The sequence below is a fragment of the Pezoporus flaviventris genome, unplaced genomic scaffold, assembly GCF_033815535.1.
Source record: "Pezoporus flaviventris isolate CSIRO_AGI_PZ_B2104156 unplaced genomic scaffold, CSIRO_AGI_Pfla_v1 ptg000001l, whole genome shotgun sequence".
In the NCBI taxonomy this organism is placed as follows: Eukaryota; Metazoa; Chordata; class Aves; order Psittaciformes; family Psittacidae; genus Pezoporus; species Pezoporus flaviventris.
The window spans coordinates 57,888,368-57,911,607 of record NW_026892549.1 but is presented as its reverse complement, the minus strand read 5'-3'; the positions used below and the strand labels follow the sequence as shown (position 1 = coordinate 57,911,607).

Here is a 23,240-nt window from a genome sequence, read left to right as displayed (position 1 = left end):
CCAAGCAAAAGGAAATGAGCTCTGGGAGAAAGCCTGAAGTAAGCAATGCTGTTATAATGAAACTCTTCCTCTATAAATAAGCTCTCCACTGGCAGCCTTTACAAATAATGAAGCACAGATCATCTGCTCATCTCCACATAAGTGCTGGTTTCACACAGGACCCCTGACTTGGCCTGATGATTTCCCCTTTCAAAAGGCTGTAAGAGGATCCTGTTTGAGAGAGCAGCCCCTGCAGAGAGAAGCAAGACTCAACTTGATGAAATCTATACTCAACTCCACAACCCCAGCTATTGAATCCAGGATGAAGCCTGTTGTGTTGAGGAAAAGGGGGGAGTGATGTTTGATGGGGTGGGCTTTATTATTCAACTGAAGGTCAGAAAATAAGACACTTCTTGCATTAAAACATCAGCCTAAAAGATGACTTCCACCTCCTTCATGAGGCCTCCCCTCCCCTGCCTTGTCACAAGCCATTCCTGATTGCTGTTTCCAAGGGGTTTCATTTAAAGTTGTCTTTAATGTCTTGTCTAAACAGCAGCAGAAACCATGCAGCCCTGCTAAGAGCCCCTCCAGCTGAGCAAAGAGGAGATGCGAGATGAAAGCAAATGATTGCTGTCTCTGCCCTGCAAACGTACAGTGGTGAGCTAGGGAGGACATCAGACCTGCTGTGACCAGCCTGTATCTATTAATTCAAGCACAAACCCAGCTCTCCCTGGGCCTCTCCAGGCACCACGTAATTGGCCTTTTGATACTTGAAGAGAGTCGCAGATAAGTGCATTATTAAAGCAACAGGAGCTCTCTGGGAAAACACAGGAGTTGACAGTTTTGTTTCTTGGGTAAATGTGCCCTCTTTACAAGATACAATACAAATCCCCAGAGAATTCTATTCATTGTCCAAAACAAATTCCCCATGTGCCTTTGCTTAAAGGCATGCACTACATCAAAGCCAATTTTAGAATAAGTATTCATTCATATTCCAGTGTTCACAGTGGGGATTGGAAGAAGCAGTCTGGTTTGGGGGTATGTTACACCCAAGCTTTCAAAATAGCCCCCCAAAAAAGAATTGGGAAGAGGAAGGCACAACAAGTAAATCCCATATTACCCAGCAAGCAGATGGATGTGAATTTATGGTCCGTGCACTGTCTGCACCAAGTACAAGGAACAGATGAGTTCCCAAGAAGAGGCTCTTCAAGGCTCACTTATGTACCATAGCAAATAAGCTGCACTACTAGGAACAACCCATTCCAGAGAGGAGGAAGCTGGTGATCTTTCAGCACTTCTTGAGCATTAGGTTGCCCAGAGAAGCTGTGGCTGCCCCATCCCTGGCAGTGTTCAAGGCCAGGTTGGACACAGGGGCTTGGAGGAACCTGCTCTAGTGGAAGGTGTCCCTGCCCATGGCAGGGGGTTGGAACTGGATGAGCTTTAAGGTCCCTTCCAACCCAAGCCATTCCATGAATCTATGATTTGGAAAACTACTGGAGTAGGGTTCATTCCTGTTCTTGAGGTCTTCTGCCTCCTCCCACCAGAACAAACGTTTGCCCAATGTCACAAGGAGCCTGAATTAAACCAGCCAAATTAAAACACTCTGCTGAATGGAATGAAGAGCACATTGCCTACAAGAGTAGCTTCTACAGTACCCATCCTCTCATCTCTCTGCTGCACAGCTCAAGCCAGCCCTGCAGCTTGGCTGGATTATTCCACAAGCTCCATCAACCCCCTTGCCCAGGGAGAAGCTATTTACTTCTCCTGGCTAGGTTAGTTGTAGGTGACTCTGCAGTGGTCTGGTATCTGTTTGGCTAACTGAGCTTGCAAAGACTGGTGGGAGCACCAAGGAAGATGTGGGCATGGAGAAAGTGCTGCTTTTTGTGACAAGAAACGGTTAAATTGGTGTTCCAAACGGCACACAGCTTAAGTTCTCAGCCTATTCTGCCCATAGCTGCTTAGCGAGGACAAGGGCAGAAGCAGGAACAAGTGGCCAGCCCTGAGTACAAGATACAGGTAGTCAATGGCTTGAATGACTCCTTGCTGAAGGATACTACTGACAAAACTAGAAGGTTTTATAGGAAACCAAGTAGGAATTTGGAAGAGCCTTGACTTTTCCACAAGCCTTGTGCTTTACAACTCAGAACTATAATGACAACCATCAAAGCCACATCACTTCATCATTCGCAAGTGGCTGGCACATTCACAGAAACACTCCCTATGTGCTACCTGCAAATCACACTTGAATAAGACCAAAGAAAAGGTGTGACTTAATGGCTACATTAATAATAGTAGTGTGTTCTATGATGCATCATCAATTATTAACACAATGTCTCCACAGGTAAGAAGAACACAGGGTCAACTAAATCCCTTCAAACCCTCTAAGGTCCTTCACTAACATCAGCCCAAAGAGACCTATGGAGCCACAAATAGGTCCAGCAGCAAGTGCACAGAAAGCAGTTGACCATCACACCAAAGCTTAACCATCCTTCCCAGGAAGAGTAAAAAAAGCCATGTTATTATCACAGCAGCCACCTAGACACATGCTTTGCAATGCAAGAATTCAGTCTCTGCTCTTAGACGCAGCAGATAGGACAGAGATCCCAGTGGACAAACCCAACAGCTCACACACATCACCATGGCAGGAGGCAAGTGTGAGCTCTTGTAAGGTCACATATTTTTCCACTCCATGGAAACGGATGAGACAGAGACTCAAGTCCTGCTTTGCTGCATTACACTGTGCAGAACTTCCATTTGGCAGCAAGGATTAGCTCCAAAAGGATGTGATAAAATCTACCACACAGAGCATAAAACTAATGAAATGAGCTGTACCCAAAGGTAGAGCCAGCTCAAAGGAATGAAACTGCTCAACTTGAAAAGAGCATTAGGAAAAAGATGAAAACAAGATCCTCTCCTCAGTTAAATGAAGATCCCTGCCATGGAAGTGTCTCTCAAAGCTATAAACATGATGAAAAGCCCTATCAAGTCTTTCAGGCTGCAGAGCAGCACACAGCAGCAGCAGGCTGTTTGCTACACGCTGCGCCTGCATTTCAGAGCTCCTCACAGCGATTGCCAAGCAGACAGGTACAGGGAGAGCTCTGGAGAGTCTGAACAACCTGAAAAGGTCTCCATCCATCAGGACAGAGTCTGTGGTTTGCCAAGAGCTCAGGAGCAGAAGGAATTACTAGTTTTTTCCTTCTACTCTTATGCTGCTTTCTACTCATGGCTGAGCTTAACAGCTAAATTAGATCTATAAATAGCATGTTTGGAGCAGCACTGATCAAAGAGCACTTGAAACCAGAGTTGTTGCTCTGCAAGCATGGGCTCTTTCATCAATAACCAAATCCTTTTGGTTAGTGGCTGTTTCTAACAAGTACAATAACAGCATCCTCCAGCACTGCTGTCAACTAAGGTTATTGCCTTTCCCAGTAGAAATCCTGACTTCCAGAAATTTGCTGTCAGTGTTTGCTGTTGGCACACAGCTATAATCTAGGAGCATGCAGAATGTATTGGCTGTATTCTGGAAGAGTTTGGTTCCTATGTAACAGAGCAACAGCTCAAAAGAAGGGCAGGAGAGTGTAACACTCACCAAACACACATTCAAGGTGGAACTGGTTCAGTTTCCAAAGGATTGGCACAGCATTGGATAGACGCTTGTTTACAGCTTCACTCCTGCCATTCTTTACTCATACAAAAACTCTTCAGCCTGTTAACATTCATTAAAGGCCAAGTAACAAGAGGACCCAAAACCTTTACTGAACTGAGGTTAAAACCAATCCAATTTGCTGAAATTGTTCAGTGAATGTTGACTTACCCTTCATTCAGGTATTGACAAAGACAGGCAAGACAATAGAAACCTATTGAAAAGGGAAGCGTACATAAGGAGGACACAGGAGCTTAAGCAGGAATCTGTTTTGGACAAGTGAATGTGTGACAATTTGAACAACTACAAATACCACAACCAATCTAACGTGTATCTCTAGCCTTGCTTTTGTAGGACAAAGCAAGCAACAGAGCCCAGCTAAATATTCTATTGCAGTGTTCCTCCACACTGCCTAGTTGCCCTTAAGACTATTCTCCATAGCAGCAAAATAACCCGTACTTTGTTTTTCCTTGGCAAATATGTTAGAAATACCAGTTACCCACTATAGAGAGCAAACTTTCTACAGGAAAAAGCCAAGTAGGTGTATCCAAGCCAGATGAAGTGTTAACCACAAGTTTGCTTTTCTAACAGGACAGGTAAAATGCATCGTCTCTTACCTTTCCTTAGGTTCATGGAATCCCAGACTGGTTTGGGTTGAAGGAACCTTAAAGCTTATCCAGTTCCAACCCCCTGCCATGGGCAGGGACACCTTCCACTAGAGCAGGTTGCTCCAAGTCCTGTCCAACCTGGCCTTGAACCCTGGCCTTGAACCTTGGGGCAGCCACAGCTTCTCTGGGCAACCTATTCCAGTTTTGTCATTCCTAGGTTTTAGTTATCCTTCTGGATCTTCTGCTCTTACGAATATTAAGCCAGGCAGCATCCTGTTACTTTAGAAAGGGCTAAAAATATTTTGCAGAGATAAAACAGATAAAAAAGAACAACTTAAATCAAGCCTTTCCTTATTTATCACATGTCTGTTTTCATTCCTCCCTGGATTCAAGAGCAGAGGGCTGGCTATTAGAGCTGTCAAATCCCTCCATTAATATAAGAATTAGAAGGGAAGACCTTGACCCTAAACAAAAGGATCTTCATCAAGCCAAGATAGCAAGAGAGAGAAAACAGCAGATTGTATCAAAGACAGCCACTCTGGTAACAATCACAAGCATGGAGAACAAAGATATCCCCATCTCCCAACTCCTGCAAAGTAGGAAGAGAATTCATGGCTTAGATAAAGCCTATCACAGCAGCTGTGCTTTATATGCATGCATGGGTAATATCATCTGTGCATACAAGTATAACTGGTCAAAGGGGTTGTTTTTTTTAGGGAAGCCTGTAGCTTTTACTGTAACCCAATACAACAGTCCAAAGCCAAGATGTTGAGGACCATCAGCACACTGAACCTCACACTGCATCATTTGGACACAAACACTCCCTGTTGTTGAGCAAGACTTTGGCTTCCTCAAAGCTCAAGAATTTCTTTTGTAGTTCAGGGTCTTTTAAATGGAGATTTGTGTGCAAGCCAGGAGTGCTCTGCACTCTGGAGGAAGTCTTCCCTTAATGTTCTCCCTGTTGGGCTAGTTAAGATTTTCATATGCTCTTATAACACTCTTGGGTTCAGGTTGTGAGGCTGAGAGGTGATTAATGTTGTGGGCTCAACCTTCCCATCACTCAAAACCTCACTCTGTGTTACAGCTAGCTCTCTGCATCTCCCTAAATACCTGGAGGCCTGGCAGACATTGCACATGTGAGGATTTCCCCATGAAAAAGAGGGTAATAAAAAACCTGGGAAAAAGCATGGGACTCTCCTCCCCTCTAACCTGTTGCCTCTTCTACACTGGCTGCTATGCAAGGCTGCAGGGGTCTGGCAGCCACAGACTCCCAGGTCCTGAGGCCAAAAGGAGGAGGATGAGAAGCAGGATAACAAGGCAGCTGAGCTGATGTAAGGAGTAAAAACCCTACCTCTGCTAGGTTAGCAAGCTGAAGGGACTTGCCAGAGGTACAATTATGGGAGCAGGGCTGCACCTCATAGCAGTAACTAGTTCTTTCCTTGTCTCATGGTCAGCATCCCTATACTCCAAAAGCAGTCTTCCACCAAGAGAAAAGGGGAGGGAAACAAAATAAGAGCCCCTCTACCTTTTGCTTTAAGTATTAGGTGGCAAAATCTAAGCCACTCATTTTGTCCCTGCTCAATCCACAGCTGCACTGACAAGGATGGACAAAGCAGGATCATTACTGCTGCTCAATAAGGCTCTGCTTTCCTCACATAGGGGATACAGGCTACACACACAGTTGAGCTCACCACAGCAAGTGACACTGAGCAAGAAGTTTTGAAGGAGGACAATGAGAATCATGAAGGAAGAGACTCAACGGATCAAAGTTAAAGTGCCACGATCAGCAACTAGTCAGTGCATAGCAAGGAAAAGCAGTGAGAGGGTAAAGAAAGGAAGGGAAGCACATGGCTCAACAGTGCAAGAGCACTTCAGGTTGAAAGATGACAACAAAGCTTTTCTAAGAAAGCCCTACACACACAAGCACAGGCACTCGCTGGAGCTGGAAGTCATGTTGGGATAGGAAGAGACTTTGAAGGTAGTTCAAGAGGATGGAATAAATCCTTCAAAGGATTCATCACAACTGCCTGCTTCAAGGATACAGTATGAATCCCTGACTTCCTCTGGAAGTCAGGCTAACAAAAGATACAACATCTCGGTACAGGATCTGCCTTAGCACAAAGCGAGCTTTTTAGGTGCCTAGGCCTGTCTGAAGAAGAATCTGTGCCCAAGCATTTGGGCATTTTAATATACATCCCAGCACATATACTTACATAATTCCAGCAGACTCTAAAGAGGATGGGATACTTTTCCTACTGCACAACCTAATCCCCCCACAGAGAAAGGCTGAGGTAAGAAAAAGAACCAAATCCTGAAGGACCTTAAAGCTCATCCAGTTCCAGCCTCCTGCCACGGGCAGGGATACCTTGGAGCAGGTTGCTTCAAGCCCCGTCCAAGCTGGCCTTGAACAATGCTAGGGATAGGGCAGCCACAGCTTCTCTGGTGACATGAAAAAGGAAGCTTTCAGCTCTTAAAAGTGAAGGAATTCCCCATTCCAATGGGCCAAGTGATCTCCAGGACTTCAGGCTCTGGAACACTTTGTGATAAGCTGATCATTTCCTTATGTTCTGCAGTGAAAAAAGTGGCAAAGGCTATTTTAAACGTCTCCAGCTTTGTTTTCAGAGCTAAAGACAGAGGTGATGACTTGAATATGAACCTTAGACAGCACAGCTGCACTTTTAGGTACACAGCAAAAAGCCTGCACACGTCAAAGAAGCCTTTTTTCAGCACCCCTAGGAGATGCAGCAGGACTTGCCAACAGCATTCAGGAGTGTGAAGTACATAAGTACATTATTTAAGTACACTGATTCCATTAAACAGAACCATTTGTTTTCATCTGCTCTGCAAACACATCTGCTTAAGTGCTCCAGCTTCACAAGGCACACATGGAATTTGGAGCATTATCCATAGGGATTGTGCGCAGTTGGAAGAAAGCAGAGATACAGCAGTTGTTAAGGGGGGGGAAAAGTCTTTACTAGTCTGACAGTTCCTAAAATACTGTTGCTTCAGTGAAGAATGAACATGCTTATATCTGATCTACAAATCCTGACTAAAAGGTTACTCTTCCCTTGCCAGAAAAGCATCTTCAGAAGTTTACAACTGCTTGAGCAGAGCAGCCGAACCCTGCCAGATAACTTGATGCTAAGAGAAGGCTGCAGAAAGCCACCTCCTCACATGCAAAAAGAACACTTGGAGGATTTACATTACAAAATAGCATGTTTCTAGGATTCAGAGCGCTCTGTGGCTACCTCATTCGTTTGTGTAAAAGCACGCATTAGGCAAATCTTGGACTCTGAAGAGTGTTTCCTCCTCCTCCTTCTTGGTTGCTCCTGACTAATGAGTATTATGAAGCAAACCCAGCTTCTGCCTGGAATTTGTGAATCCCTGAAAAGCACCATTATTAGACAGCATGAAGTGTGTACATGCACCTCTGAAAAACACAGCACTCCACTGCCTATTGGTATGATCAAGGGTTTATGAGTAGTTGCAGGACAAAAATGCCCTCTGCAAAGCAGTGTTTCTGGGGTAAACATCATTACAGGCAATTTCAAAGCACAGATTTCCCACAAGGAAAAGTTAAAGTTCTGTAATTATACCATCATTAAGGCTTTACTTACAAGTCATGTGAGTTATAATCCCACTGTCTTCAACTGCACTGCTGTAACCATAGGCATGGGCAAGCACAAGGACTTAGGGCTCCCTCTTGTTCGATCCAGCAACCTCATAGCCAAGATTTGTATGTCTAGAAGTTCACCCTGCACTGGTTGGTCTCATGCTGTATCACCTCTGAACACAAGGCTTGTCTTACAAAGAAAGCCCCACCTTCATTTGCTAAACAAAGCTGGAGGGAAAAACGTGGATCTTCAAAGTTTCATACAATCCCAGACTGCTTTAGGCTTAAGGGACCTTAAAGCTCATCCCTGTCCACCTTCCACTAGAGCAGGTTGCTCCAAGCCCCTGTGTCCAACCTGGCCTTGAACACTGCCAGGGATGGGGCAGCCACAGCTCCTCTGGCCACCCTGTGCCAGCGCCTCAGCACCTTCACAGGGAAGAAATTCTGCCTAAGAGCTCATCTCAGTCTCCCCTCTGGTAGGTTAAAGACATTCTCCTTGTCCTGTGCTTAGGGCCCTTGTCCAAAGCTCCTCTCCAGGTTTCTTGTAGCTCCTTTAGGCACTGGAGCTGCTCTAAGGCCCTTCAACACAAAGAATTCAGTTCCTAGAACAGGAAACAGTGTGGGTGGCTGCCTTTGTGCTTCCTCTTCCAGTAGCTTATCGGAGTAGGAAAACTCAGCATTGTTTGCACTGTACAGCATCCCTACAGATTCCCCATCCTTGAAGGATTTCAAGTGTCTAAGCATCCAGTGAGTAGCTAGTATTGCCTGAATTGAACAGAATGGCTCATAAAGTGTACAACTCCTCCTTATTCCAAAGAACATTATCACTTTCCACAGTACTTTCCTCATCCAGGGCCTAAAAGCCTGCCTGCAGAAGGGAGACTAAATTTTGGCAATAGTCTTTCTGTACTGACAGCACTCAGCTTCTGCTGCCAACTCACTGGCATCAAGCAGAGCAATCCAAGAGTGCAGCTTTCCATCCCAGGTATCCACATTCTTCCTCCTAAGCATCCCCTTTGCTACATCTACAAGGCAGGGCACAGTTTTTGCCTGGAAGGCAGCTATTTGATGAGCCAGGGGACAAAGAGGACCGTTCTGTTGTACAGCCTCTAGCTTTCAGAAGTATTACCACTGGTTCTCAGCACACAGCACCGAGGTCACATCTAGCTGTGTGTCAGGCAGCCTCAATAATTCCCAGCTCCAATGCAAAGTGCTATTTCAGCCCCCAAAACCCTCTCATCTTCAGGAAGAAAGGCACTGCCAGTACAGATGGATGTTGCATGCTGGCAACAAGTCATGCAGCAGATCCCTCTGAAATATGTGCTGCACAAGCACAGACGTCTCTTGGAGCGAAGGGCTCCAAAAATCCTCAGTCTGAGCTTGAGGTTCTGGACTTCAAAATGTGGTAGCTAGAAGCAGGGAATTCTGACGGCAATTTCCCATATGGACCAGGGAGTTTTCAGACCCATTAGAGAACTTCAAGGAGTACTGAGATGCTTCCTGCTGCTCCAACCTTTAGCTCGAACTCAGTTTACAAGTTGGAAAGACTAAATCTGGATTGAGGCAGAACAGGGTGAATTCAGAAGCCTCTTTATCACATAGCTAAATGAAGAGAAACAAATTATGTTACATACCCACAGGGACTTCTGAACTGATATTCCAAGAGGAACACACTGGTAGGTCAGAGTTTCCAAACCAACCTGTCTATTGCAGTTTTTGTCCCTGCCCATGGAACTGGATAATCTTAGGGTCCTTTCCAACACAAACCATTCTATTATTCTATGACTTTCATTTCAGGAAGAGACTGTGTATTAACAGAATATATAACAGAAAAAAATAAGAGCAAACTATGGCTTGCTATTAAGCAAATCATGGTTTACAACTATTTATATAGATCTTCATTTGTCTTCAGTAATCGCTTCGGGGGGGGAATCCAATGCAGCAGCAGAGATTTCAACCCAGCTTGAAACTGGACCATCACCTGCAACTGCCAGCAGTCCCACAAGCTCTCTAATGAGAATTTAAAATGCCTGGACACACAGTATAAGAGGACCCCATGCAAATAACAGTAAGCAATAGGGCAAAGTGCTAAGTCAATTGGAAGCCAGGTTGTCTAGCTGTCTCCAGAACCAGAAAGGCAAGCAGGTAGTAAAAACATTGTGTGGAAGCCTGCATGAGGTGTAAGGGAGCACTGGGCCACATTAGGCTTTTGCCCACTATTAAAAGGAGCACCGGTATTGGGAGGCAATGTAACATTCATTTCTTCACAGCCTACTCCCGGAAAAACACCCCATCCCTCAGGATTTTAGAAGTGCCCTTTATAGACGTGCCCATGGGTTTCAGTTCTTTTCTTTGACTCAACAGATTATTTTACATGTCAGAGGTCAGGGATTAATCAGAGCAGGATGAACACAACCAAATGAAAACCACTTATCCTTTAGTCCACATCTAAAGATCAAAAATGAAAACCAGCATATAGAATCATTGAATGGTTTGGGTTGGAAAAGACCTGAAGATCATCTAGTTTCAACCACCTGCAATAGGCAGGGATGGCTCACACTAGACCATGTCACCCAAGGCTCTGTCCAACCTGGCCTTGAACACTGCCAGGGATGGAGCATTTACTTCTCTGGGTACCCTGTGCCAGCACCTCAGAACCCTCACAGGGAACTACTTCTGCCTTACATCTAACCTGAACTCCCCTAGTTTCAGGTTGAACCCATCACTCCCTGTCCTATCACTATAGTCCCTGAAGAAGTGTCCCTCTCCAGCATCCTTGTAGCCCCCTTCAGACACTGGAAGGCTGATCTGAGGTCTCCACACAGCCTGCTTCATTATTTCCCTTGTGAGGAAGCTAGGCTTTCAAAAAGGTGAGGATCTGGGCAAAATCCACAACTTTGGGTATCCCTGTACATGGGACTGAGAGCCAGGCTGTGCACAGGCCAGCTAGGAACACATTGCACTCCCAGGATCACTTACCGAGCGATACTCATAGTAGGTCTTATCAAACTCAGTGCCTCCAATTGTGGTCTCTGGAATTAAGATGGGGACAGCTGAAGGATCCAGCACTCCATCTTTGTCCTGAACACTGCAGGGGAAGCAAGAAGTAAAAGAAAGGAAAAGGAGCAGTTAGTCCACATCCTGCCCCAAAATGACATCAATTCTGAGTTGGATCAAATATTAAAGAACTCCTTTTTTTGTTAAGTACTTGTACAAGGTTCTGGCTCTTTCCTGGTTATGATGCATACTTAGTCCTTTTTTCCTCACACAGCTACTGTGTTTCTTCCCTTCAACCTTGCCTCCAGTTTGCTCCTGTTCCAACTTCTCCTTGCTTCTCCCTTCCCTCCCTGGAGACACTGTCATTCCTGGGAGCCTTCTCCTTAAGGCACCTCTAAGCTTTCTGCTTTCCTAGAAAAGCAAAGGAAAAGCTGAATCCCACACACTATCTTGCTAAATCAGCTTCATTTCATTCCCTCCCTGTTTGATTAGCTAGCACACTTTACTCCTTTTCAGGGTTCATTTAAGGTTATGCTCTTCCCCAAATTCCCAGCCTAAATGGCTGGATGCCGAGGCAATGCCAGGGTTTGGAAGCACTGCCTCTAGCATCTTCCCTGGCTCTAACTGGGAGAAGCTTGCTGCACCAAAACAGATAACAGGGATCACGAAAACTCCATCCTGCACAGCACCAGCCTTTTCAAATACCCCCCATTTAAGATGTCTGAGAAACTGCTAGAAAGCCACATTCTGCATTCTGGTATTACGCATAGAGCAACAGTGCCACCTGCACGTTTTGGGGGCAAAATACATCCATTTGCAGTCAATGGTGACCAAACTGAGCACTTGAAACTGTAAATTATGTTAGGCTTGGTGAACAGCATTTACAAACACATACACACAATGCAAACACCCTCAGCAACACACACATCATCATCTTGAAGCAATTCATTGTTTCCCCCTAAATCCCAGCTGTTGGGACCTCATCTCACAGCAGGGAAGAGTTTCAAGAGGGAAACTATGTCTGCTAAGGTAGCCTGATGGATAATCCACTGTAGATTATCCTACTACAGACAAATTAATAATGAAATGTAATAATCTAGTAGAAATTGATATGGGAGAAGGGTAAATGCCCTTCTACAAGAGCAGGATGAACACCAAAGAGGATTCCCATCAACTACCACATTATCTATCTTCACTTACATTAAATGTGTATTTCACATATGCTGCAAGCAAAGGAAATGAGCCCTCCTTTGCCTCTTCCCCAACACAGCAAGAGCTCTTTTCATTAGCACTGGTCCTCCTGTTGGCCAATGACAGCCTTCCCGCTCCATAACAGCTTGGAATAACCTAGCTGGGATGGAAGAGCTTGCCCAGAACAGTGATTTGACGATAAAATTGGTTTGGTTTCTAAATACCAGCATCCTTCAGGAAGAGCAGCTTTGCCCCTACAAAGTCTCCTGTCCTGGAGCTCTGCTGAGAAGGTATCAGCTCTAATACTGCTGATGAACCTGGAACTAAAAGAAACAGACCCCAGTAGAAAGCAGCCCTTCAGGTATGAGCTCTTCATTCCCTAAGTGCAGGCAATGTTTGAAGACCTCTCACTGAGCTCAGGCTTAACAGCACAGGCTGTGGCAGATCCACTCATCTCTCAGCTGAATAAACATCTCCAGCTCTTCTTCCCTGCCAAGTAGCAGGAGATGTTCTGGACCTTCCAAGTCTGTAGGAGAAAGCAGATGTGCCCAGGCACATATGAAGCAGAACTTGACACTAGTCAACCAGTCTACAATTAATCCATTCTTCCATGAATCTCAGCCAAAAGATGACAAGAGAGGCCAGGCCAATTCCCAGGCATAATATACCTTTGATAATGAGGAAGAGAAAAACCTGGTGCTCCTACAACATCTTCGCTCTCACAACCACTGCTTCCAAAGAAACCACTGCACCACAAAAACATACAAACCCAATGCAACCCAAGGGGGCTCCTCCAGGTTCAGCTCTGCTCTGTACCTTAAGAAGTAACTTTGAACACTAACTGAAAGCACCACCCCAAAGATACCTGCCACAACAATGTCTTTAACCACAGAGGCACGTTGGCTTGCCAGAACTAATTCACTGCTCAGCAGGAAGTGTTTAAAGGCACCTTTCGTTTCCTTCATTTTCTCTCTCACCCAGCACTAAATGAGCACTATTTATCCTTTTCTGGCACCTAAATGTGTTTTCTTGAAGCAGCTCTCCCCATGCAACAGCACAGCTTCCCAGAGCATGCTTTACATACCCATAATATTATGTCACACTTCAAACTTAAAGAGCATGTAAGTGACTGTGTGATCCTAACGCTGTAGGAGCATTAGATTTCAGCTCATGATCATTGCAACCATCCATAATCCTATTAGGACAGGTTCTTCCCATTGCTACACAGGAATCACATTGGTAAGTACGCTTTAGCAATTGGTAGCTCATCTCCAAAAGCACCTATCACACACCTACTGCATCCATTACATTCAGCAGTACACACATGAGAATGTAGGAGGAAGTGGGACTGATGCACTCCTGCATCTTTTTTGGGAAGGAGGTTCTGTTTCCCTTCCAGGCAGCTCAGAGGATGCTGGCCCTGAAGAAACCTGCTAACACACCAATAACTCAGCTTATTCTTCCACCTATGTACAAAACGACATCCCAAGACTGCCTACCACTAAGGACATTGCAAAGACTTCTGAACAAGGAAGGGCAAAAAGTAGAGACTGAAAACAAAAACAAACCAGTCAGCCAAACAAAGCGCAACTTACATAGCCTGAGCCATGATTTCTCAACTGATGATGTTGGCATAGACACAAAGCCTGAAGTGACAATACGCAGGATAAGAAAACCACTCTTCCTACCTAGAGGCATTCACTGGTGTGAGAGGCCTAGACACAAAAATATATCTAGTTAAATCCTGCCTTTATACATGAAAGTAACTTGAGAAATGGCAAGCGAATCCCACTGGAAACAGACAGTTCCCTTGCACACCTTGAAAGCCGGTTCTCACCAAGTGGTTGCTGTGTTCGAGGCTGGGATCTGAGCAAGTGGGTGGCATTCATTGCTCTGCTATTCACACCCTTATCACCTCAGCCACAGCTCCTCAACCGCCACTGCCATCAGCTTCCCTGCCTCCCATGGGAAAGGTCCAACACATGGACGTGAGCCAGTCAGTATGTGATATACTCTCCATTTTGCCCATGTTTGTGAGAGCAGGGGAAGGAGAAATGCTCCTGACTCACGCCATGGGCACGGTAGAGCAGGGTGGGAGAGATGGAAGTGTTCAAGGCCAGGTCAGACGGGGCTTGGAGCAACCTGCTCTAGTGGAAGGTGTCCCTGCCCATGGCAGGGGGTTGGAACTGGATGAGCTTTAAGGTCCATTCCAACCCAAACCAGGCTGGGATACCATGAAGGCGTTTTCAATACTGCCAGAAGTTTTACAATTGCTTTATGAGATTTTGGAGTTTCCAGGACGAAGAGCTTCAGAAGTAAGTCCAATCCCCCTCTGGCAAGCACAGTCCTGCTTTCTGAAATGAGCCAGGACAGACATTCACACCTGGACAGTTCTTGCCTTCGCTAAGCATGCTTGACGGCACAGTGAAACAGCATTGAAGGGTCACCCTCATTCGCTCCCACGCTTCCCTGTTGCAAGATTTCCTTTAACCAGAGCAAAATGTAGAAGAAGGAAACAGGAGTGAGGCTCAGGGGTTAGGAATAGCTCCAAGAAGCTGAAGAAACATTAAGAGAACTCAGGCATTACAAGTTACTGCAGACACAAGGCCCTTTAGTAACAACCTCAACATCTATGTCTTATGTCGCACCAAATACAATACTGGAGGATTTAATACACAGGGTTTAGGGCACACTTAATAGTTATTACTGAACACAACTGAACAGATGAGAATGGCAAGCTATTTGATGGCTAGATTGCTTCCAAATGGAACTAGATTCCTACTTCATCAAGCTAAAACAAATGCTAATACCCGCCTTTTTCTTTTGTTAATTAAATTAGTGGTGGCTGAAAAAAGCCAAAGATTTGCCCACACAAAATATGTTCTGCTCTAGCAAATTCCAAAGGAGCTTTGGGCAGATTTAATGTGGACCTGGCTGATGAAACAAGTCCAATGCAGTAAGGTCCCCCCATTAGCTGGTAAAGTAACACAGGCAACATCACACCAACTACAGCTCTTCATTCCAAACCATTGACTTTGCAATGCTTTGACAGACACCCAATTTCACTGCCAAGGGCACAGACAAAAACATGCCTGAGACTGTGCAGTGGCAACAGAGGAACTCCTTGAATGGTTTCTGTTGGACTCAGAACTTGGAGAGAAAGGAGGATTGTGAAGAACATCCTCTGAAAGATCCCTTAGGCTTCCATACACAAATATATACATGCTCAACCTTTTACGAAGACATGTTATACCCCACAAACACACTATTCTATTAGGGAAACGGAGGGCAAGGCAGGAAGATGAAAGGTATCACTGTGCAACTGAGTTTTATACAGGTGTGCCTCACCAGTTTAACTTATTTGCATTACCAAGTTAGTCAGAAGCCCTGCTGGAAGGGACCTTAAAGCTCACCCAGTTCCAACCCCTGCCACAGGAAGGGACACCTTCCACTAGAGCAGGTTGCTCCAAGCTCTGTCCAGCCAGGCCTTGTTTCCATACACATTAGAGCCTATAAACATACAATGAAAAAGTTATTCTGACCCCTGCCCATTGATCAATCCCTTTGACCAAAAATGCTGTAGCCAGCTGAAGGTCAAAGAGGCAAAAGTGCCAAGAGCCAAGGAGCACCAGAGTGGGATTACAACTGCAGCACCCTCTCATACAGAACATATTCTTCCTCTGCCAAGCATCAGATGCGAGACAGCCCAAGGCAGCAGTGGGCTGCGCAAAACGATGAGGTCAGTGAAGGAAGCAATTGCAGATTAATACAATACCGGGTGCAGCCTCCCAGGAACACCCACGAGAGGGCAGCATGTGCCAGCATATGGAAAACGCACCCACCAGGAGCATAATCACAGAATGCTTTGTGTTGGAAGGGACTTTCGGAGCTGATCTGGTCCAACCCCCCTGCAATGAGCAAGAACATCTTCAACTAGATCAGGTTGCTCAGAACCACATCCGGCCTGCCCTGGAATGTCTACAGGGATGGGGAATCCACCACCTCTCTGGGTAACCTGTGCCAGTGTCTTACCACACTCATTGTAAAGAATTCCTTCCTCACATCAACCTGAATCTCCCTCTCTTGGTTTAAAACCATCACCCCCCATCCTGCTGCAACAGGCCCTGATAGAAAGTCTCTCCCCATCTTTCTTATAGGCCCCTCTTAACAGCTGAAAGGCTGCAATAAGGTTTCCCTGGAGTTTTCTCCTCTCTAGGCTGCACAACCACAAATCTTCATCCTTTCCTCATAGCAGAGGTGATCCAATCCTCCGATTATTGTGGCCGTTTCCAACACAACCATGTCTCTCCTGCACTGAGGACTCCAGAGCTGGATACATTTTCCAGATGGGGGGCTCACTACAGCAGAGGGGCAGAATCCCCTGCCTTGACCTGCTGGCCATGCTGCCTTGGATGATACAAGGAAGATACAATTGGCTTTGCGGGTTGCAAGCACACACATGCTAAAATATCCCGTCTTTCCAAAAGGAAAACTTCATGCAGGCATGGGAAAGCTACATATCTGCAGAGGGCTGTGAACCACAAGCTCTTGTCTACTTGGGCACTGGAATACTCAAGGAAAGGATTAGCCTGAAGGTGCAGGAATTAGCACCAGAGTTTGGCATGTGATGCTTTGGGATACAGTTCCAACACTGAATCATGGAATGGTTTGGGATGGAAAGGACCCAAAAGCTCATCTAATTCCAAACCCCTGCTGTGTGCAGGGACACCCTCCACTAGAGCAGGTTGCTCCAAGCCCCATCCAACCTGTCCTCGAATACTACCAGGAATGGGGTAGCCACAGCTTCTCTAGGGAAAATTTGCCAGCACGTCAGCACCCTCACAGGGATGAGCAGGAAAGAGATGTAGTCCTCCAACTCCAAAATATGTTGAACCATACCACTGATGTGTATGTAAAGAGCTCAGACCTACACTTTCATTCATGTGTTCCTGATAAAGCAACTGTAGAGGTGTTCTGGTTTATCTTCTACAATCACCCAGGAACAGAAGTGCTCACAACAATACCTTCCCTGAGGGCCACAGGTCACAGCATCGAGGAAATGCCTGGAGAGTTCTTGTGCTTTGTGAATGGGATGGAATCTGTTCATCAACAGTCTCTTGTCTGATTATCATCAGCAGCAAAATGCCACAGCATATTATAGTGCCAAGCACCTATAGTGCAAAAGCCTGCTGTTGTAACTGCTACCTTCTGACAAAAAAGTCAGGGTGCAAATAGAAGCACTCCTTTAAAAACTCAAGGCTTTCACCATTCTCCCTGAGGCCTGATGCTAAGTCATGTGCAGTTCCTGGAAGACATCATACTTACTAAAGTCTCAAATGATGGAAAGAAACATCATCCTGCTCCAGCCATGGCCCCTTGTCAAACTTCAGGTACTCGATGTCTTCAACGACCTGGAATCAGTAAACAAAAGTCACATCTGAGAGGTGGTGTGATCATGAACATGATTATCAATGCACATGCCCCCCAAAATCAATGGAATGATCAAAATCTACTATTCAGTCACCCAGCAAAAACACTTAGCTGTTAAAGCTGTATTCACAATGCCAGGTTTTGGAGCAAACACATTATCTCCCAGTCATGTTTCTTCCCTGGGCAAGCACATAGAAGCCAGCATCAGAGCTGCTGGTGCTTTCAGCATCGGTCAGCAGAGGTTGGCAGCAAATACATCACCTGAGAGGTCACTTATTTCCAAATACTTCCCTCTTACCTTCTTCAAACTGCTGCTGGGATTGAAAGACAGAAGGGACAGCCCCAATGCTAAGGCAGAATGAGAATGGGAGTAAGTCTAAATTTAACCATCTTGTGTTGCAAACAAAAACCACAGAATCAGAGAATGGCAATGGTTGGAAGGGACCTTAAAGCTCATCCAGTTCCAAACCCCCGCCATGAGCAGGGACACCTTCCACTAGAGCAGGCTGCTCCAACCCCCTGTGTCCAACCTGGCCTTCAACACTGCCAGGGATGGGGCAGCCACAGCTTCTCTGGGCACCCTGTGCCAGCGCCTCAGCACCCTCACAGGGAAGAACTTCTGCCTAAGAGCTCATCTCAGTCTCCTCTCTGGCAGGTTAAAGCCATTCCCCTTGTCCTGTCCCTACAGGCCCTTGTCCAAAGCCCCTCTCCAGGTTTCCTGCAGCCCCTTTAGGCACTGGAGCTGCTCTGAGGTCTCCCCTTAAGGAGCGTTCTCTTGTCCAGGCTGAAGCAGCCCAGCTCTCTCAGCCTGACTCCAGAGCAGAGCTGCTCCAGCCCTTGCAGCATCTCCATGGCCTCCTTTGGACTTGCTCCAACAGCTCCATGTCCCTCCTGTGCTGTTGTGCCAGAGCTGGATTAGGACTGCAGGTGGGGTCTCCCTAGAGCTCAGGAGAGGGGCATACTCCCCTCCCCAAGCTGCTGCTTACGCTGAGTAAAGCCCATCATGCTACATAAGAAACCTGTTTATTGTTTTGTTCTGTTTCAACAAGGTTGTAGAGCAATCATGGCAACTGCTTCTTGAGTTGCTGTGTGTGGTTCACAGCACAGAAACTGAGGCATATTTCAGGCTGGAAAACTTAAACACCTTGAAAGTAGCCATCCAAAAGCTCAGTTTCATCAGTCATCAGGACCTACCCATGCATGCAACCTGTGCAGAAAGGCAAAACTCCCAGCTCAGCACTCGGAACCATCCAAACGTGGAACACCAGCTCAGCAAACCATTCCTTCAGCATCCCCAAACTTCTCAATCCCATGTTTGAGCTTTATTTACAGCCTGGCTCCATTGGAAAACAGATCTTTGCTGGTTCACTGGGGAACTGCCTCACACGAGCCTGAGGTTATCAAACACAACTGAGTAGATACGAAGGAAACCTGAACTAGTATTGGGACGATGCGCTTCAGATGCACAATGAGGTGCAGATACTACGTAGAAGCTACTCGGGAAGGAGTGGGTTGTTACAGCTCCAAACATCACTTCTCAGAGGCCTTTTCCAGAAGGAAAGGATAAAACAAGGAGGTCAGGACCAAAATCCTGATAACACATTGTGAACCCATTAATGACAAGTAAGCAGATGCCAGGAATACAGTGACAGAAAAAGAAATGAAAAATGCTATTCCTTACTGCACATTAAGTCCACTATAATTATTCCCTGCAATCACAGCAAACACTAAATGCCATTTATTACCACTTCAAAGGCAATAACAAAGTGCTATTACAAAGTAGGCTTGACTATAAAGGTTCACTTTATTACCAGTATTGGTTTTATGGTAAGAAATAACAGCTTAGAGCTATGACTGCATTAGCATTTTCCTTGAGGTATTCGTAGCTCTTAAATGCTAATTTTTCTGATATTTAAAAACCTATGGTTGACAGGACATCACTAAGAAGGCAAAATTTCAGGCAAGTACAGATGTTCTTGAACCATTTTTGATGTCTTACAAAGAGGCAAGTTGCAAGTCAGATGCTGGAGTTGAGAGCACAGGAAACGTACTCTTCACATGAAGTAAAAAGACAACAAAACTACCCACTGATGGAAAAATCCCAGCCTGGTTTGGAAGGAACCTTAAAGCTCACCCAGTTCCAACCACCTGCCACAGGCAGGGACACCTTCCACTAGAGCAGGTTGCTCCAACACCCTGTGTCCAACTTGGCCTTCAACACTGCCAGGGATGCGGCAGCCACAGTTTCTCTGGCCACCCTGTGCCAGCACCTCAGCACCCTCACAGGGAAGAGCTTCTGCCTAAGAGCTCATCTCAGTCTCCTCTCTGGCAGGTTAAAGCCGTTCCCCTTGTCCTGTCCCTACAGGCCCTTGTCCAAAGCCCCTCTCCAGGTTTCCTGTAGCCCCTTTAGGCACTGGAGCTGCTCTAAGGTCTCCCCTTAAGGAGCCTTCTCTTCTCCAGGCTGAACCAGACCAGATCTCACAGCCTGGCTCCGGAGCAGAGCTGCTCCAGCCCTTGGGGCATATTTGTGGCCCTTCTCTGAACTCACTCTAACACACACCTCTCTTGCGTTGGTGGCTGGACTGATATCCTAAAGCAATATCATCAGTCTCATATTTCTTTTCCCCTCTAACAGAGGAAAGGAGAGCATGAAGTGGACTCTAGAAGAATTATCAGAGTTTTCAAACAAGAAACAGAGGATAAAAATACTAAAATCAGCAAGGTATTTTTAGTGCAAACTGAGATCCTTATTGCTGCTACAGAGTTCAAGTAGGGACTCACTATGGACCATTCATCCCTAGAACTGAAAAGGGCCCATGACAAACCTGTCTCAAATTACACAAAGCTTGCTGCTTTTAACAGCAGGGGACAGCAGCTACAGAGAAAAGTGGAGAAGCAAAAAGCTTGTTACCACTAGTAACTCTCCATAAACAAGAATGTTTGCTGAAATAAGGGAAATGTATTACACCTACTCCAAAAACTAACACACTTATGTAAGAGGAAGCATTGATCTCGTGTAAATCCTGCCACATAAGAGATGGCTTATTTCTAGCAGTGAGAAGGCAATTTATCTGGCTTGGTCCAGGGCTAAAGTGTGTGGCAAAACCATTTGGAGACAGAATAATAGTTTAGATACCATGTGCTACGTCATACAGATGACCGACCCAAGGTTACAGAGCTAGTAACAGCTTTGGATATCCAGCTCTTTGCTATAACCAAAACATTAGATAACAGCTACCTTATCACACAGGAACCTCTGCACCAACCTGGGTCATAGGAAGCTGCACAATGACAGAAGCCAACCCAGACAGACCTTAGACTGGAAGACAAAGTCTCAGATGAATGCTGGGGATGACTCACCTCTTTCCATTGTGTCCTCTTTACATTTCAGTCTTAGAAGTTTAACAACTGATCAGTATACATAGCAAACTCTTACCTTCTCCACATCCTCTGCCTCACTTGCTGTGTACTGCAGAATTTCACTGGTCTCACTGCAAAGAAGAGAAAGAGTGAATTGCCCTGATCTCATTGCTCTACCCATCCTCTCCCCCTGCTCCAAAATGAAGCAGAAATGAAGTGAAAAGGCCCAAACACAGAACCAGAATCATTATTTCAGAGTGCTTATGGAAGCCTTGTGGCTGAATTCCTATCAGACCCATAAGTTGCTTCTTGCCTGGTGGAAAATTGCTTTTAAAGGACAAATGGCTTATGGTACCTACAGAGTTTCAGTTCAAATTTGAAAATTAACCAAAATTCCACCTATTCCTTTGTTTCCATTTCACTATTGGGGATACTTGGTTGGCCTCAATTACAATTCCCAATCTATCTGAAGCCAAGTGAAACTTTCAACAAGTCTAACTCCAAGCTTCCATAGACCTTTTTAGAAGCACATTAATACTTGGGGGTAATTTTTAAGAGAAGAATAGCTTCATTCATCATTATTTACCATGACTGAGCTAACTCAACCAATATCACCGCAGGCAGCAGGATCTGTAAGTACAGGAGCACTTAAAAAAGGTTAAGAGCTTCCTGGTTAAAATGATTATTTTCTTATTCATACAGCATGCAAGTGTCACTTGCAGAGCAGGGCCACAACAGGAGTTCCTATATGAACATGTTTCACTACTACACACTCACAGGCACCCTCAGTAACATGAAAGCTCATCCAGCTCCAACCCCTTTCACAGGCAGGGACACCTTCCACTAGAGCAGGTTGCTCCAAGCCCCTGTGTCCAACCTGGCCTTCAACACTGCCAGGGATGGGGCAGCCACAGCTTCTCTGGCCACCCTGTGCCAGCGCCTCAGCACCCTCACAGGGAAGAGCTTCTGCCTAAGAGCTCATCTCAGTCTCCCCTCTGGCAGGTTAAAGCCATTCACCTTGTCCTGTCCCTGCAGGCCCTTGTCCAAAGCCCCTCTCCAGGTTTCTTGTAGCCCATTTAGGCACTGGAATTGCTCTAAGGTCTCCCCTTCAGGGGTCTTTGTCTTCTCCAGGCTGAACCAGCCCAGCCCTTTCAGCCTGGCTTCAGAGCAGAGCTGCTTCAAAACCTGCTCCAAGAGTTGACCCAAACCTGCACCAGTTGCCATGGAAAACTGTCCCTTTAGCTAACAAAAACTGAAGAGAAAACAAAAGAGCTGCCAAATTTTCAGTGGATCATACACCACACTGAAAAGTTGAAGAGCATGGAGGCTTCTGCTTAGCCCAAGCACTCCCAAGTTCAATCAGATTAAAGCCAGCAACTTGGTTGCTCTAAGTAGTCACAGTATCAAACGACTCATAATTGCAGCAGGCCAGACTAGTTCCTGGTCTGCATGGACACTGGTCAGTCAAAACTGCTCTAGTAAGAAAGTTCATTTATAATTACTTGGTTTGAGCCCTTTTTTTGACTCTGCAGCTTCTTAGAGCTTTCACTAAGACCAAAGAGCTGCTCAGTGGAGGCAGTATTGGATATGAAAGAGAACATCAGGAATCTTAAAGTCCAGGAAAGCCTATTTTAATCAAATTTTGGTCATCCTCAAGAGTTACAGAATCAACTTCTTAGTCTGCCCAAAGACTACCAGCCTTTAGATCACTTCAGCAAACAGTTAAAGACAGTTGAAGCTTGGATATATTTATCCAATAAACAAGCCAGCAGTGAGGTCCAGAGATGCACAAAGCTGACGCTTTGCACCATCACAACTCCCCTACATCAAGAGGGCAGAGACATCCTTCAGATCCAAGCACAATGATTGATCTGACAAGTTCCTGCAAGCCCATCTGCCAAGGAAGGTGCTAACCAGAGGGTGTTTGCCTTCCAAGTGCACTGACCATGTAGAGACAAAGGGGAAAGAGTTGAAATCACAGCAGGACCACCTCTAGCTTTAGCCTCGTGCAACACCGCTTGGTTTGATTCAAAGAACAAGCAGCATTTTTCTACTCACCAATACATTCAAACCAATTCTCCCCTAGGGGGGATGACAGACTCAAGACTTCCCACCCTTCCTCTCCATCCTTAGCCCATCATTCCCTTCTTGAGAGCCATGTGCTGGCCGCTAGCACACTGGGATGCAGGTGACCATACATCACACCACCTTGTGTGAATGGCAAGCTCTGTACAAAGTTATTCAGTCAACTGCTGACAGTGCAGTTAAACTGGGAGATGGAGCAAGAAAGCAAGGGGGAAACAAGCAGGCCACAACATACCCGAAGATCTACTTACACCTAAGTGTAACTCAGTCAGCTTCATGCACACATGAACCTTGAGTGATTACAGATTTCATGTATAGTAGGCCTGGCTCTGCG

At 45.7% G+C, this 23,240-nt stretch overlaps 1 protein-coding gene across 1 annotated transcript in view; it reads right to left on the bottom strand.

The window, feature by feature from the left end:
- The window catches only part of NDUFA10 (NADH:ubiquinone oxidoreductase subunit A10), a 34,301-nt gene that overhangs the window by 2,942 nt on the left and 8,119 nt on the right, over positions 1–23,240 (bottom strand). Inside the window, exons 7-9 of the mRNA XM_061460113.1 lie at positions 20,898–20,952; positions 17,357–17,442; positions 10,823–10,931 (exon numbers count right to left, since the gene is read on the bottom strand). Coding sequence (XP_061316097.1) covers positions 10,823–10,931; positions 17,357–17,442; positions 20,898–20,952 — 250 coding nt within the window. The remainder of the gene's footprint in view (positions 1–10,822; positions 10,932–17,356; positions 17,443–20,897; positions 20,953–23,240) is intronic.